This window comes from Motacilla alba, chromosome 10 (genome assembly GCF_015832195.1).
Source record: "Motacilla alba alba isolate MOTALB_02 chromosome 10, Motacilla_alba_V1.0_pri, whole genome shotgun sequence".
Lineage (NCBI taxonomy): Eukaryota > Metazoa > Chordata > Aves > Passeriformes > Motacillidae > Motacilla > Motacilla alba.
In genome coordinates, this window is record NC_052025.1 from 19,419,941 (window position 1) to 19,437,440 (window position 17,500).

Sequence of the window (17,500 nt, forward strand, 5' to 3'; positions counted from 1 at the left end):
AAGGAGAAAAATTTAATTATTTATCTTAATCTTCCTGATACATTTTAAATGTAAATTTAATGTTTAAATAATATGGTCAAGTGCAGAAATGGAGGTAACCAGTAAAATTTTATAAGAAGTTTTAGTATAATGGTTTTATAGGAAGTTTTATTATGATCTTAGTGTGTTTTAACAGTGGATTATTGGCTCGAGATCTTGAAAGGCTGATGTGTAGTTTTTAATCTCTAATCCTAAGAATTCCAGGCACTCTGAGGGAGCAGATCTGTTCCAGGATTTCTTCTGTCTTCTGTAGAGCAAGGTGGGCTTTAAGGTCCCTTCCCACCCAAACCATTCCAGCTTTCCATGACAGGAAATTCCATGCTGGAATTCCATGTTGGAATTCCTGCAGAGGGATTTTTGCAGATCTAGAAGGGACCCCCTGCATGAGCTGGTGGAATGGGAGATGTCCCTGGAGGGCTTGGAAGGAAGCTCCTCTCCCAAATCCCATTCCTGCTGTGGATGCCCGTGGAGGAGTTGCCCGAGTGGGACCTTAGGCCTGGGATTGGAGCTTCCCTGGGAGGGATTTGTGTGCCTGGGCTGCCTCAGGTGGCCCTTGGAGAGCCATCAGGAAATACTGGATTTCCTGGAATTTTGTCATCATTGAAGACTGGTTTGGGTTGGAAGGGACCTTCAAACGGTCTCATTCCGCCCAGGGACGTCTTCCAGTGTCCCAGGGTGCTCCAGCCTGGCCTAGGACACTTCAGGGATCCAGGGGCAGGTGTTGGCCTGGATGAGGAGCAGTCTCCTCCCAGGAGATGACCAGGGACAAGCCCGGTGCTCCTTTGCCTGTTCCCTGGGCAGGGCTGCAGCTGTGAGAGCTCAGGCTGGAGCTGTGGTTCCCAACCATTCCTGCTCCTCAGGGCTGGGGAGGCACTCCTGGAGAAGGACACGCGGCAGTGCCAGGGTTTGGGCTGTGCCAGAGCTCAGGAATGTGTTCCCACAGGAGCGGGGTCTTCTCCTGCTCTGCTGCGTGGTGGTTGCTCAGCACAGTGAGGAGCCTCCAGCCCCAGATGAGCAGTGAATAATTTTGAGGTCTAGGCGGGTGTTTCCTCATGTCCAGAGCGTCCCTTCTTCTGCCAGCCCCATGGAAATTTGGGGTTCACTCCTGAGAGTGCAACACAACCCTCCATGAGCGGTCCAGTGGCACAGGAGAGGATGGTGATGCCTCAGCTTGGGTAGAAGACTCCCCTGACGAACCCAAATTTGTATTGCTCTGGGTTACTCCCCTCCAGCTGTCCCTGGAATTGTGACATCTGCAGTGATCACAGTTGATTTTGCAGCTCCTCAGAGGAAGATCTGAATTTTTTTAGGTGACTCAAAAAGCGAGAGACTTCAGCAATCACCGTTTTTACCTGTTCGTTTCCAAGCCAGATGGGACCTGCAGGGGTGTCCTCAGGAGCAGGGACAGTCCTGATGGAAATTCATCTGCTGCTCTTCAACCCTGCTGCTGCTGGAGGCTCTCAGCTCCTCAGACTGGTTCCTCAGCTTTGTTCCTGGAAAGGTTTTCCATGCTGCAGGATTTGAGGGCAGTTGTGAGTGGAATGAACACGGAGCATGGCTGCAGGAGGGGTGGTGCTTCTGGTGTCCTTGCTCTGTCTCCAGGTTCCTTTGGTCTCCCTGGATTTCTGACTGGTGGGTCTCCTCTGAACGTTCCCACAGCTCTCTGGGAATGGCCAGGCTGAGGCACAGGAAAGGAGGAAGGATCACCTTGAGTGGTTCAGCCTGTCCTTCCCGGACATCCCACCACGGTGTTCATGGTTTTTTGGGGTTTGGGCTTTTTGTTGGATCCCTCGGAGGATTCCGTGCTTTTCTTCCCGCTCAGTTGTGCTCGTTTTCCCTCTCCCATGGTGCCCAGTAAGTTCTCCTGCTGTTCCTCTCTGTTGTCCTTTGGGTGGCACAAAGCAAGATCTGGGTGGAGCAAATCCCAGTTCTTTGTTTGGTGTCAGCTGGACCATTCTTGGCTCTCCTCACCCGCTTTTTGTGGTGCTGGCAACAAGGCCTGCAGACACAGTTTGGGGTGATGGTTGGACTCCGTCATCTTGGAGGCCTTCTCCAGCTTAATTCCAACATTTTTCAACAGCAATTTGCTAAATTTGGGGTTTTTTCCCTTGTCCCTACCCCTGCTGACCAAGGGATTTGCTGTCAGGGTGTTCTGCTCCTACTCTGGTGTAGAAATTATTGCTGGGAGGAGTTGCTGTCACCACAATCCCTCCGACAGTGTGGAGCTTTCCATGCCCACTTTGTTGAATTGTGTTTCTAAACTCTGGTAAAGAGATTTCTCTGAGAAGTGGCTGCAGTTCAATGGTGGATGAAATAATCTCTTTATATAAATTTGTTTGGAGACCTCGGGGAAAAGCAGCATAATATAATTGTAAGAATATATTTAATATTAAGGTTGTTGTGAATTGTCTAATTTTTTTAAAATCATTTTCTTTCTTTTTTTTTTTTATGTTTTGTGACAGTGATTGAAGTTTGCCATTTGCAAAATCCCCTGATGGGGATGGGGAAGGGTGTTTAGAATATCGGGAACAAATTAGGGGGGTCATTCTCACTGGTTTGGTGCTTTGACTTCTTGCAGAAGTATCGGCAATTGCAATTTTGCAAGAAATTGTAGAATATATCTGAAGATCATCCTTTAATTCCACAGGAATTGTGGAACGGTGGTGAAGCCCCCATGGAAACCAGAATATTTAGATATTCCTTTACCTTTTATATCAGGGCAGAGCTATAGCTTTTGTCAGTAGGACACAATGTTAGCTTTTGCTCTTAAAACTCAACCCTCATTTGGGCAGATGAAAAATAACTCCTATCTCCTTTTAAAATCCACAGGAAAATGAATGTTGTTGCGTGAAGCCTCCCTTAAAAATCATAACTGTATGATTTGTTGGTAGATGGGTTTTTCTATTGAGAAAACACTATCAGGAGCTCGAAAAGCAGTATATATGTAAAGAGAAAATTTGTTAACTGCTATGGGAAGATCTAACCCTGGGTCACCTGCAAATCTCTCAAACAAGAGCTCCAGGGCAAGTCCTAATTCCAGGGAGTAAAAGCGAAAATTAAAGCTGTAGCTGGTGACTCCTCCAAGTTACCCGGGGTGGATTCATTTGAGTTTCCTTGATTGTGCTGGTGACTGCAATGTGAAAGGCATGGGAGAGGTCTTCTCAGCCACCTCCCGGCCCATGGATCTCCATGGAGACAGAAAAATAACCTGATGGTCTGTCAGAAGTTGCCTTTCATAACCAGAGGCGTTCATTAAACAGGAGATGAAGCAGGAGACAAACTTTGGCATTTTTACCCAACCTTGGGGGGGGAAAAAGAAGTGCTTTTTGGAGACTGTGCTTTCTGGAGTGGATTGTCCAGCTTCCACTGGTGTTCCGTGGCCTGAGAAATGCTCTGATCGTGGGACAGATTTATTGATCGTTTCCCTGTTCCTGCAAATCATGAGCTGTCACGTGCAGTAGGTAAATCCACAGGAAATACAAGGCAGGTTCAGAAATACCAAACAGCAGAGCTGTTTCTGTGAGTTCAGACTGCTTTTGGAAAGGCTGGAGAAGCTTCTGGGCAGGAGGTGTTGGTGATGAGCAGGGCAGGGCTCAGAGATGGCTGAGGGAGAGTCTTGGTGCTGAAAGTGGCTTTTCTGAGGGGGAATGATTGTGGAATCTTGGAATGCTTTGGTTGGGAAAGGATCTTAAAGTTCAGCTCGTTCCGCCCCTGCCATGGCAGGGACACCTTCCACCCTCCCTGGCTGCTCCAGCCCTGTCCAACCTCACCTTGAACACTCCAGGGATGCAGGGCCATTCCAGCCCAGCCAGGAATTCCCAGCCCAGCCAGGAATTCCCAATCTCCCATCCGTCCCTGCCCTCTGGCAGTGGGAGCCATTCCCTGTGTCCTGTCCCTCCATCCCTTGTCCCCAGTCCCTCCCCAGCTCTCCTGGAGCCCCTCCAGGCTCTGAGCTCTCCCTGGAGCCTGTCCTTCTCCAGGGGAACATTCCCAGCTCTCCCAGCCTGGCTCCAGAGGGGCTCCAGCCTTGGAGCATCTTCTGGGCCTCCTCTGGAATTGCTCCAGCAGCTCCAGGTCCTGCTGCTGCTGGGTGTTCCCAGAGCTGGACACTGGGTGTTCTAAGAAGGACATCAAATCGTTCCTTGATGCTCTCAACACATGTCCTGCTTTTTTTTTTTTTGGCTTTCTTTTCACTTTGGGCACTGCTGCCACTTCGCTATTTAAAATTCTTCATGGAGAACACAAAAACAACAACAACCTCCTCAATCCCCAGGTTTTTTGGGCATCACGTGGGGTAGGAACACCCCAAATTTTCCAGCTTTTTTGAGCTGCAGCCGCTGCGCTGGGATCCCTCAAGGTGAACCTGCCTCCAAAACCCCTCATCTCCCAGCAATGCACAAACCTCTGGCACTTTTGGGAGGAGACAAAAACGGGACAGCGTTTTCTGAGGAGCCCTTTTGGAGCAGCTGGTGAGGCTCAGGAAGGCTGCTGCTTCCCTTTTCCCTGAACTGTGGGCAAGAGGAGAAGCCCCGGCCGTAAAGTTGTCGGCGCTGGGCTTTGGTTTATGGTGCTTGAAGCTGCCCCGTAATGGGAGCTGGGAAAAAGGTAAACAACGTGGTTTTAGCAGTGAAAAATCTGCCTAATATAAACACAGCAAAGTTCAGCCCCGCTCCCCGAGTTGAGAAATACGGCTGCGGCTCTGTGGAGGGAAGGGAGGAGCAGAGCGTGGCCTCACCAGCCATTCATCCAAGGCAGGGAGAAGAGCTAATCCATCTAGCTGGGGAGTCTCGGTGGCATTGCGGAGAGGAGAGCGCAGGAGCTTGATTTAATTGAGAAAATGAATCAATTACAATGACGTTGCATCATCGGATGCGAGGGAAGCGGCGGCGATGTCGTTACACCGGGTAACAGTGTTAAAAAGTAATTGAGTGTCTTAAGCGTTTTGAATCAATTCCAGGTAGCGGCACAGCTACCTCGATGCAAAATTTATGAAGATGATCTCCAAATAATTTGTTGCCATCAGAATTGTGTAATAAAGGCTGGTAACGACGTGTGTGGGAGCGGGGCCGCGGCTGGGCCGGGCTCCGGAGCCGCCGGTGTCACGGGGAGAATTCCCTAACACTTGGATTTGTGTTTGCTTGATTTTTCATTAGGAGGGCCGAGTGCTTTTATTAGAAATGATATTTTAAATCTTGCTCTGAAATTGGATGCAATCATACCCGTGTTGGGGCCGCTCCGTGTGACCCCACCTCGATTCCTTTCCGTGACAAGAGCTATTTTTCCAGGAAGGAAATGTGACTGATGATCTGTTTGGCTAAAAACTGTTCCTGTGCTCTAATGTAAAGAAGCTCCAAATCATCCCTATTGAATAAGCTCAGTCTATTTTGTCATTTAACATCTGGAAGTGAAGTAGGGAAAAAAAAAAAGGGGTTTTATAGCCACGGAGTATTTTGCTTATTAGCAAAACCAGCAGATTTATTCTGTTGAATTGTAATAGATGGAGATTGACGATTAAAAAATATAATGGGCTGCTTCTGCCTATTTATTATTGTATTTTTTCCTTGGAAAAAATAGAATTATACTTAGGAACTTTGTGTGCTGCTGATGCAGTAATAAAAGACTTGAGGTGTGTAACAGCAGCTATTTCCTCGGTGCTGGTCTTCACCCTCCTGTCTGTCCCATTTCCTGCTGGAAAAGTGTTCCTGGGGCATCCTGTCCCTGCCTGGGGATGGGGAAGGAGCTCCCAAAGCTGCTGGGAGCCCAAGCAATCATCCTGGCACCGGGCAAGGGAGAGTGTGGAATGGAGAAGGGGCAAGCAGAGGAACGGGGTTAGACAAGAACATTTTCACTGAGGGTCGTGTCCTGTTCGCATCGGGATTACGTTGGGTTGCCAACAACTTTGTGTGTGTTGGGGGCAAAACTGGTGATTAATTACCCCAGCCGTTAGAAACGGGGGGCGTTGGCAAGTGCTGGGAGAGCAGCACCCCAAAATTCAGTGTTTGACACGGAGTCCCTGCTCTGTGCTTTGTGTTTCATCCTGTGTGTTGGGATCCTGCCTTTGTTCCTTTTTTTCGTCGAGGGGAATGTGGGTCAGGAGATTTTGCAGCTCTTGAAGCAGAGGGAGGGTCTGGTGCTGCAAGCTGTGGATGGATTGTTCAGAAATTCAGAAAGGCTCGGAGATAAATCTTCCTTTTCAGTTTAAAACAACAACAAAGTTCACCAAACTTCCCCGTCTCGTGGATGGTGGTGCTCTACTCGGAGTCCAAGGAGAGCTGGATAAAAAACTTGGGGAAAAGTGGAGTGTTGAAGGCTTTCCTGAGCAGCAGTAGATACTTCAACCACATAATTAAAGTTTTCTTCACAAAAAAGGGATTGTGAGCAGAGCCTGGCAGTAATCCAAAATTCTAATTTCTGACTATGATTTAATTTCAATTTTAAATAAATCGGTTTTTAATTTAAAAAGAGTGAGCTTCATAACATTAGCAATGATTGCAACATTAAGCCCAGTGTTCACAATCTAGCAATATAAAACATTATTTATATCTGAATCGTAAACAGCCTTTTGAAATGGATTATGGTTTTTCTTCCTATTCTAATACAACCTGGAGGGTACTAAAAAGTGTTGTGTGAAATTAACATTCTGCTGACTTTCGCCTATAAATGAGAAGCGAGCTATTAACATTTGTGTATTTTCATTATGTAAATTGTGTTAACACATGCCCACAAATTGCCACCAGCGATGCAATAATTTTCTCTCAGTGATCATAATGTGTCCAAGTGAGTCATTTTGATTATGACATGCTAATTACATATTGTCTTTTTTCAGATTCAGAAAAACCAGGGATCTTTAATGGTAAGCTTTATGAGTTCAGAAAAAAATTCACTTTTCTTTTTCCTGATGGCTGCTCCCTCTGCATGCTTGAATGCCTTGTTTTAAACTTAGCAAATTGCATTTTGAAGAAAATGCAAACCTTTAACTGCCTGTATTAGATTAGGTACCATTAGAAATAATAGAACATCCTGAGCATCAATGTTTTGATAAGAGTTTGCTGCCGTTGATTAATCTTGCTATATTTTATTGCATTAATGATTTTTTCTTTCCACTCCACTGTAAAGATATTGCATATAGTCTAATACTTTTTTTTTCCCCCCTCTCTCCTTGCCATTGCAGCCTCTCCAGTTATTGCAGTGCATTGTTGATGAGGTGAGTCGTCGTCTTATGTGCTTTCACTCCTAAAGTCATTCCTAATGGAGTGGAAAGCTTATATTTTGTTTCCTAATGAAGCACAATGCCCAACATCCTCCCCAGCACAAGTTGCAGCTTGGAGCTCTCACACATGAACTGGCCTGGTCCCACTCTCTGCTGGTTTTCTGCTCTAAATGTCGAGTTTATCCAAGACTGGGGTGTCTCACAAGGCAGGGCTCGGGGTCCTGCAGCCTCAGCCTCATCGTGGGAGTTGTTCCTCTGATGAGCTGGGACAGGAGCAACCAAATCTTCAATGTGGGCGTGTTAAAGGGGGTTTTGGTGGGCAAAAAGGGCATTTTAATGAGGAGGGGAAATAAGAGCTAAGCAGGAGAGCACCTGAATGTCATCCAAACATTTTTATTCAATCAGAAGGCCACAATAAAATCCTGGGGTGCAGGAGACTGGGTTTCAGTGGCAGAACATCACATTCCTGGAGTGGAACACTCCTTGCATCTCCCACATCCCTCCCCAGCTGAGCTGTAGCTGGAGCCCAACTCTGAACAATGAGGAGATAGCTGAGGGCAGACCTCTGTCTTCTAAACACTCGAAAAATATTCCAGAATCCTTGAAAAAGTGGGGTTTTTTTCCTCCCTGAAAAAAAGCAGCTCAAAGCCAAGAGACTGAAATCTCTTTAAAAACTGTATCACCACTTGGATCCTTTATAAAAGGCTGCAAATGGTGTGCTGTCAAAAAGCTGGAGTTTGCTTCATTATTAAAGTTCATAAGGTGATAGTGCTGATTAGGGAGTTCCATCAGGAAAAAAGGAGACACCACTCTCTAAAGACTTGCCTCAGCCTCTAGCAGGAGGTCATTCCCAGCTCCTCGGGTTAAGTTCTGGGTGCTGATGTGTCTAAAACCTGTCTGAAGCCATCCAGCTCCTTCCAGCCTGTCCCTGTGGCTTTTGTTGAGCCTGGCATGAGCCTTTCTGTTGTCTCCACGTGCCTGGGCTCCTCTCAGCGAGCCCTTCTGTCCTTCTCTAGGGAGTGACTTGGTGGCTGAGCTGAACTTCTTCCTAAAGTGGCATTTGGGCCTTGAGGGGTGCAGTTCCATTAAAATGGGCAAAGATCCTCTGTGTCAAGAGTTGCTTTCCCAGTCTCTCTTGGCTCTTGGTGGAGATCTGGTTCTTTGGGCGCTTTTTAGGGAATTCTGTTTCTTTGACCTCTTCCATCCATCATTATTCCTCCTACACGCACCTTTGGTTGAGGTGTGGATATTCCAGAGGGGGCATTGCCACCAGCAAGAGGCCCTCTCCATGCTCAGGGAGGTCAGTTAGGGACAATCATGTTTTTACCTGTGCTCTGCTGCCACACAAATCCCTTTTAAGTGGGTGCTGCTGCCTGAGTCTGAGCTCGCTGTTCTGAAGCGCAGCCCTGAGGAGCTCACACTGGGGGAGATGGTTGGACTTGATGATCTTGGAGATCTTTTCCAACCTAAAGGAGTCTGTGACCTTCTGGCAGCTTCCACATCTCCTCAGGATCAGAACTGCTCCAGTCTCCTCACAAAAACTTCAGCCAGGGAGTTTTGTGCAGGCTGTAAACATCCGAATACCTTCACCAGTATTTTGGCATTTTGGTATTTTTTAGAATTTTTTTTTTTATGTTCCACAGCAAGTGAAGTCACGATTCTCCTGAGGTGGTGCTCAGTGTGGTCTGTGAAAGCTCCAGATGACAGAGCACAGCTCAGCTGAAAGTTCTTTAAGCTCCACTAGCTTTGGTTTGAACAGACTCGGTGTCAGAGTGGGAATATTCAGATTTAGCAATCCTGGTTTTGTAAGACTGGCTATTCTGGGTCACGTTTTCCCCTTGGCTCCAAGGAGGTCTTAAAATTCCCTCAATCCTTCCCCTGGAGCCAGCCAAAACTTCAGAGCCTGATCCAGGAGAACCCAGAGATGTTTTGAAGTGATGAAATGGAGATCTTCATTCTCTCTGGTAGCTGCTTATTATATTGGTAGTGACGGGATTTGGTAGAGCTTCCACCAAAACTCAGCAGGAATCCCAGTCAATATTAATTCATAGGATTAATTAATTCAGCTGCCCACAGAAGCTGTGGCTGCCCCATTCCTGGAAGTGTCCCAGGCCAGGTTGGATGGAGCTTGGGGCAGCCTGGGATAGTGGACACTGCGGAATAAAAATTCCATGGGAAGTTTTAGGTTTTCTGCAGATTTTTGGAGCTGGTTTTAAACTCTTAGTGAAATACATGAAGCACAGTGGTCACTTTGGCAGCTTGAGAAGTGTATTTGTTCATTTTTAGGACTTCGGTTGGCTCTCAGAAAGGATGGATAAGCCATTTGAGAAGCAGGACAATGGAACCAAAACCAGCCAGGCACGGTGGCTCCTCTGGAATCACAGCAAGCTGTGCCTGATGGGTTTTGTTGAGAAATGATCTTACGGGGCTGCTGATGGCACCGGGGCTGGGATTATTTTTTAATGGCAGAATTAGTGAGGAGCATTGTGTGGATGGGATAAATGTGCCTGCCAGAACCTTTATTTTTTACCATGTGGTGCCTTAGAGTGAGCTCTGGTCCAGCTCCAAATAAGCCACGCTCGTTTGAGCGCCAGCCCTAACTGGAGCAGCATCTCCCATCATGACCAGATCCCTGCTCCTGGCCCAAAGATGGGATAGACTGGCTGCTCGTGGAGCTCCTCCTGCCACAGCCAGCAATAAAGCCGGGCTGCTGTTATTTGGGATGCTGGATATCCCAGCACTGGGCTGAGTTTGTCTCCAGCTCCAGGGAATGCCGCGTGGGAAGCGCGGGTGATTCCCCTTGGGAAGGACACGCCTCGCTGGCTGTGTGAGCCTTTCCCGAGCACTCCACATCAGGGATGGAGAGGGGCTGGAAGCAGGAGCCGGCCTGGGAAGATGTCCTGGACGTGGCCCTGTTGTTCATGGTGGCACAGCCAAAAAACTTGCCATGGAAGATGATTGTGCTTCCAAAGCAGTAGGTGCAGTTTCAAACAATTCCTAAAAGCTTTTGTTGTTGGCATCTGTTCCAGATACACAAAAAGAGTAGAACTAGGAATTAGAAATGCAAACCCCAGGGCCCCAGGAGCAGCTGAGGGAGCCCTTGTGGCTCTGTACAACTCCTGACAGGAGGGGACAGCCGGGGGGTCGGGCTGGGAACAGGGACAGGAGGAGAGGGAACGGCCTCAGGCTGGGCCAGGGGAGGTTTCGTTTGGATATTGGGAAAAATTTCTATGTGGAAAAGCTTGTGGAGCATTGGAGCAGGCTGCCCAGGGCAGTGCTGGAGTCACCATCCCTGGAAATGTTCAAAAAAAGCATGGATGAGGCACTTGGGGACAAGGTTTAGTGGTGAGAGTGGAGGTGCAGGGTTGGCAGCTGGACTCAGTGACCTTGAAGGTCTGTTCCAACTTTGACAACCCCATGATTCTGTGACTGGAGAAATGCAGGTGTTGACTCTGAAACCTAAATATTACAAGTAGAATCCATAGGTTTTTAACATTCTCACTGCTCTGTCTCACAATTTCCCTTATATTTTCTCTTGAGCTGACAGAAAAAAATCCTTCTTGTTCCTTGCTCAGCCCCCAGATCTCCAGCAGCATCCCAAAAAACCCACCCGGGCCTCTTGTGTGTTCTGACATCTGCAAGGGTCACTCAGCAAATCAAATTCCACTTCCAAATTCCAAGAACTGTGGCATTGATCATAATTCTGCATTTTCCTTCTGGTGCATTAGAAATTCTCAGTGTGAAAGGTAAATGAGGCAGGTCTGCATTCCCAGTTGGGTGACTGGTGGGTTACTGGGTTCTGCTCCTCTGCAGAAAATGTGGGATCAGGTTTTTCAGGAAAATCAGAGCTCTGTTCATTGCAATTTTTTGCATCCCTAGTAGAGATAAGTGACATTCTTTTCAAGGCCCTTCCAAGTGTAGCTACTTATTTCCCTGTTACCTTGCTGTCAGAATATGTTAGTAGGAAATCCCTGTGCAGAATCATTTAGGTTGGAAAATACCTCTAAAGCCATCAATCCAGCTGCAGAATTCCTGAAACCTTCTGAAGATGCCATTTTTCCTGCTCTCTGCTCAGCTCAGCATTCCCTGAATGGTTGCAGATTCAAACCCAGGAGCTTTGTGGCTTTCAGCATTCCAGCTTCCCATCCTTTGGATCCCGTGGCTTTAGAGGCGTCTGCTCTGCACCTGGAGAAGGCTGGACAGGCAGAAAGCTGGAAAACATCCTGGAGGGTCCTTTAAATATTCCTGAAGCTCTGCAGGGCTGTTCTGTTTAACCTTTATGTAGTTGGAGTGTCCCTTCTAGGAAAGCAATTCCTGCCAGCCCCTGGAGCACTTTGGGCTCCAGCTCTGTAGTTAAACATCAGCTCTGCTTTCCTGCCTTTTCTTCTTCCTCACCTGAGAGAAATCAATTTTGGTTTCAGAGGTGCCGTGGTTTGTCTCACTGTAATTGTGATTTAAGTGTTGCTTTTGGTTTATTTGTTTTTAATTTATTGGATGAGGGAGGAAAAGAACTCGATTTTTGCGGTTTTAAATGATTGTGTTGTTCCAGTTCCATCAGAAGCTCGGGGAGGGGAGACTTCCAAGAGCAAATCCCGGTTTGTACAAACAGGAGGCAGCATTGCAAAACCTGCCTGGCTGAACAAGCCAGGCAGAAATTGAGAAGAAAAATTAATTAGTTGTCCTCATGAATCCTTAGCCTGATAGCTTCATGAGTAAGCAGAGAGAAGCTTTCCATGAGTTTCTTGAGCATTTCTGTGAAGTGCCCCCACAGAGATACTTGGTCTCACAAGACTGCAGTTTAATCTAGCTCAAGGACTTTCCAAACTCCACAAATCAAAGACCTCTTTTTTTTTTTTTTTTTTGTCTCTTTTTAAATCCCTACTCCAGAAACGTTTAAGAGCTGGTGGGGTGTTAACTCTGGGCTGTGAAGCATTTCAGTGTCAATATGTTTTCAGATTTTCCTGTGGAAAAAAAATGAACTTGCACTTAATCCATGTTTTCTGTGTAGTTGTTCCTATTATCTTTTTTTTAAAATGGGGTTAAATATACCCCTCTGCTTATTGGAATAGTCTAAAAAATTCCCAGGATGTTCAACTTGATCAAATAACATGAGGAGGGTTCTTGAATTCCTTCACCTTTATGAATCCATGCTGCATTTTGCTCTTCCTGTAAATGTAGTAAAAAAAAACAAAAAACAAACAAACTCCACAGGGCTCAGAATTGAACAAGATTTAATTTCTTTTCTTTGGGAATTTCTCTTTAGATTCTCAGGTATTGATTTAAAGGTAGGAAACCTGGAAATTTGTGGCGTTTTGGAGATTTCCATGGGTTATACACATGTGTGTGTGTGTGTTTACCCAAACCTGCAGTAATTTGTTTTGTGGATAAGCTGGTTTAAGGAATAGTTTCATGCAGACAGAAACTGTGACCTTACCAGTGTATGAGATTCAGAGGCTTCTACAGGAACAAGGTAAAACCACAGGTAGGAATTGCTGAATAATTACCTTTAGACCAACCTGAGCAAGAACCTTCCCAGGAGAACAAGCTCATTTAATGGTTCCTAAAACTCAATCTTGTGGATGTCAATGGTCATGCTTGATTATTTGCAGCGGTGTTTTATGAAAAAGCAATAAAAATGCATCAGGAGGGTGCAGGGGAGGAGAGGGAACAACAAATGGGTTGAGTTTTTTGCCAGGTCCCCTCGGTGTGGCTCTGTGTGTGTCTGGCTGCCCAAGCCTGCCGTGCTCTGCTGCCTGATGAGCGACAGGAGAGCAGCCAGGAGAGGGAGGAATTCTTGGGTTGTTGGAGAGAAAAAGCAATTACACTTCTGGTGCAAGGATTAACCTGTTTTTGCAGGCCCTTCGGAGCCTGGCTGATGCCTTTTTGGGACTACCTAAAAACAGAGGCCAGACAAAAGTAAGGGAATAAAAATCAGTGATGTTTATTGAAGGGCATTGATGTTTATTCAGGTACATTTAGGACATTCCTACACTCAAAAAAATGGACCACAGGTTTTCATACTTTCATAAGTTTGGTCCATTTGCATATTGGGGGTTAATCTCCCAGTTACAGCTTCAGGTAATGGGAGAATTTACCCAGGTTTGCTCTCCCCAGCTCACTTTTGTTTCCATCTCTCAGGGCCTGAGGCAGTGAGGAGTCCCTGATTCCCAGGCCTGGAGAGGAATTGTTGTGTCTGACCGAAATGGGAAAGCAGCAGCAGCTCATACTGTGCATGGAGTTTAAAGAATTGCAGGATTATAAATACATGAAAAATAGAAAAGCTAAAATCCTAACCTTTTTAAGTACGAACAGCTAAAAATCATATATATATATATATATATATATAAGCTAAAAATCTAAGCAAGGGGAGGAAGTGCCATGTCCCACACTCTGGATTATTCCTGCCCTTTATCATTTCTTTCCTGCCTTTTTCTGGGCTCTGGAAAATATCCCCCAGCAGCTACAACCAAATAAGCCAAACATCCCCTGGGTTATTTAACCAGGAGCACCCACCCATTCCAGCAGAGGAATTCTGCTGTTCCCAGGAATTGGAGGAGCAGGCAGCTGGACGAGGAGCTGGTGCTCGGGAGGTTGGAGGTTTTGAGGTGTTCTGGGGATGAAACACTGGCCTGTGATCCTCGCCTGTGCCCAGCTCCAGCTCTGCAGATAAACGAGTTTCCTGTGCACGCAGAGCTTCGCACCCAGATGCCCCCACGGATCATTTGTCACTTTTGGCACCTGCTACTGAGAAAAGAGCAAGAGGTGCAGAGATGTAATCATCCTTCACCTTCCTGCCCGGGGTGGGAGCCGAGCAGGAGCAATCCAGGAATTCTTTCAAGTCCGGGCCTCGGAGCCACCTCGGGCCACCGCTGGCTGCTGCCAACTTGTTACTTGTCAGAAATCCCCTGCATTAGGGCTCTTCAGGCCTTTTGAAGTAGATTGGCTGGAAAGGCAGAAATAGATTTTTTTTTTTTTTTGGTTGTTGTTTTATATAGAGATATTGTTTTAGGAATGCTGTGGAAGAAAGTTGTGAGAGTAAATAGAAAGTCGGGCTTTGATTTTGTTTTTTATATAGACAGTGGGGCTTTTTAGGAAGGTTGTGGAAGAAAGTTGGTCTGGAGGGAGTAAATCTAAATTGAGAAATGGATTTTATTTATGTATGTATAGATATTGGGGTTTTTTTGTGGAAGTTGTAAGAGTAAATTGAAAGTCGGGTTTTGATTTTGTTTTTTTATATAGAGAGGGGTTTTTTTAGGAAGGTTGTGGAAGAAAGTTGGTCTGGAGGGAGTAAATCTAAATTGAGAAATGGATTTTATTTATATATGTATAGATACAAATTTTTTTGTGGAAGAAAGATGTGCTTGTAGGAGTAAATCTGGGTTTGTACAATATTGTCATTCACTGCTCTCGTTGTAGCCAAAGACATTCACTTAAGAGTTGAGCTTGGTGATCCTTATGGCTCCCTCCAACTCAGAATTTTTTGGGAGCTACAGTGCATTTACTACCTGTAATTGCACCTGGCAGCATTTCTAGTGCATCTAAAACTTATTTTTCTAAAAAAAAAAAAAAAATTAAAAATCACTATTTGGCCACAGATTGAAATGCAGCTACCACAGAAAAGTAAATACATTTTTTGAAAGCTTTAGTACGAGAGAAGCCTAAAAATTCTTTAATCCTCGGGATTTTGGGGGCTGAAATGCTAAGGCAGGAAGGCTTTGCAGAGAACAGGCATCGTTTATGAAACGCTGCCATTTCAGCATCCGTGGAGGAGCCAGGACAGGAGTTGGTGCCCAGAGGAGATGCTCGCTCCACAGGCAGGAGCGCCGGGGGAGCCCCGAGCAGAGAGGAGCTGGGGTTTGGTTTGCTGGCTTCTGGTAACTTCCCTCCTGTGGCCATGGAGCCACAGGACCATGGCAGCTCCTTCTGCACAAGCAGAGCTGAGGGGAAAGATGTGACAGGAGCATTTAACCCTTCCCAGAGCAGCAGGAACGAAACCTGCTTGGTTTTGGGCAGCCCCTGTTGGCAGCAGGTTCTTGCAGGACGTGCTGGTGGCGGTTGTCCGTGGTTCCATCCGTGGGGCTGGCCCCAAGGGATGAGGAATGGGGGTTTATCCCAAGTTTTCCATCACCACCCTGATGGCATCACTCCAGCTTTTCTCCTGTTCCCTCGCTCGCTGTGCATGGCTGGTTTGGAGAAATCAGAGGCTGCTCTTGTCCTCTCCTGCAGCAGATCCCAGCTGTGGAGATGCTCCTTGGATGCCTAGGGAAGGCTGTGTTTCCTGGTTTTCCACTGAGGGAGGTGGTGGCATTTCTCCTGCAGAGGGATGTGATAAATGTCAGGTGTTTAAATATGTTCTGAGAAAACATTTCACTCTCAAGGAATTGTGTGGTGGGTAAGACCCCTGAAGGTGTGGGAAGCCTCAGGGGTTTTGGTGTTTGTTGCCAGTCAGGAATGACTCCCAAATTTCATGGGCCTCAGAGTGCTTCCAAAAGAAAATAAGCAGCTCCAAACTGTATCTGTTGAATTTTCTTCTTGAGGATATCTGTGTAAACCTGAAAACTGGACAGGAAAAGGAGGAAGGTGCCTTATCCGTGTTTATTTGTGGATTTGCTGGACATTATTTCCCGAGCCTCAGTAGCATCTCTGCCACTGCTCTGCTTAGGGAGAGCAAACAGAGCAGGAGAAGTTCCAAATAATCAGTTGGAGGAGTAAGCGAGGATAATGCTGGGATCTGTAACTCAAGCTCATATTGCAAAGGTTCCAAAGGATTGGCTTCTGGATGTGCTCTTAGGTGGTTCTTTCTTCCTTTGTTCAGACCTGTGAGGGAAAAAAGGAAGATCCAGATCCTGATGTTATTGCTGCCTTCAAAAGAGAGGGATTCGGGAGGGATTGTTCAGTGCTCTCATTCTCAGGTCTTCATTTAGATAATGTGGCTTCCCCTGACTCCAGGGAAGTCAATAAGGTTTATACCAGAGCCCTGGCACTCTATAAATTAAATATTAGGAGCAGTGTTTGAAGTTTAAAGCCCTCCCTCCTCCTCCAGCTCGGATTTTCTGCCGCTGTGCTTTTGTCTTTCTGCCTGAGCACCTTGCTGACAAGTGCTAATAACAAAATGCCAAGAGAGGGTCCAGTCGGAGTTACCACCCATTAAACATTCTGAACTTGTCCTTTTGCTCATAGATTGTGCATAATTAATAATTAAACGGTTGCAGTTGTAATGGGTTGACCTCCTTGAACTGTTCATTATTCACAAGGCAAAGGCATCACTCAAACTTTTTTCCTCTTGCCCTTCCCTCGCTCGGTGTGCACAGCTGGTTTGGAGAAATCAGGGGCTGCTCGTGTCTTCTCCTGCAGCAGGTCCCAGCTGTGGAATTATTCCTTGGATCTTCTGCAGCAGATCCCAGTCATGGAAATGTTGCTTGGATCTTCTCCTGCAGCAAGATCCCAGCTGTGGAATGATTCCTTGGATCTTCTCCTGCAGCAGGTCCCAGTCATGGAAATGCTGCTTGGATCTTCTCCTGCAGCAGATCCCAGCTGTGGAATTACTCCTTGGATCTTCTCCTGCAGCAGATCCCAGCTGTGGAAATGCTGCTTGGATCTTCTCCTGCAGCAGATCCCAGCTGTGGAATTATTCCTTGGATCTTCTCCTACAGCAGGTCCCAGCTATGGAATTATTCCTTGGATCTTCTCCTGCAGCAGATCCCAGCTGTGGAAATACTGCCTGGATCTTCTCCTGCAGCAGGCCCCAGCTGTGGAATTATTCCTTGGATCTTCTGCAGCAGATCCCAGTCATGGAAATATTCCTTGGGTCTTCTCCTGCAGCAGGTCCCAGCTGTGGAAATGTTGCTTGGGTCTTAGGGAAGCAGCCAGTCCTGGGAATAATTTTCCATGGATCCTCAGATCCCTTTGTGTCCTCACTGCCATTTTGGCATCATCCCCGATATTGACACTGGTCAAAAGCTGTGGCAGCTCATGAAAATGAAAGAACCTTTTCCCAGTCAAAAGATCTGTTCTTCACTCCTTTAAAATCTTGGATTTCTGCTGTCTTTCCATCGCTCAGACTGGGTACAGATGTGTAGCTTTGCTTTCTTTCCCTTTATTCCCATCTCTTGGAGTGTCAAACATCTGGGAAACCTCAGGGTACAAAATAAGCTTTATCTGCACATCCTGGGCTTCAGCAGTGTGGTCTAGTGGAAGGGGTCCTCAGGATTCAGCCTTGGTTTCCTTGAGCCTCCCAAAAGGCTTTGCATT

The 17,500-nt window shown here is 46.5% G+C and overlaps 1 protein-coding gene across 1 annotated transcript in view; it reads left to right on the forward strand.

Annotated features, from left to right (window-relative positions):
* The window catches only part of MAP2K5 (mitogen-activated protein kinase kinase 5), a 121,329-nt gene that overhangs the window by 79,678 nt on the left and 24,151 nt on the right, over positions 1–17,500 (forward strand). The window contains exons 18-19 of the mRNA XM_038146766.1: positions 6,866–6,892; positions 7,211–7,243. Coding sequence (XP_038002694.1) covers positions 6,866–6,892; positions 7,211–7,243 — 60 coding nt within the window. The remainder of the gene's footprint in view (positions 1–6,865; positions 6,893–7,210; positions 7,244–17,500) is intronic.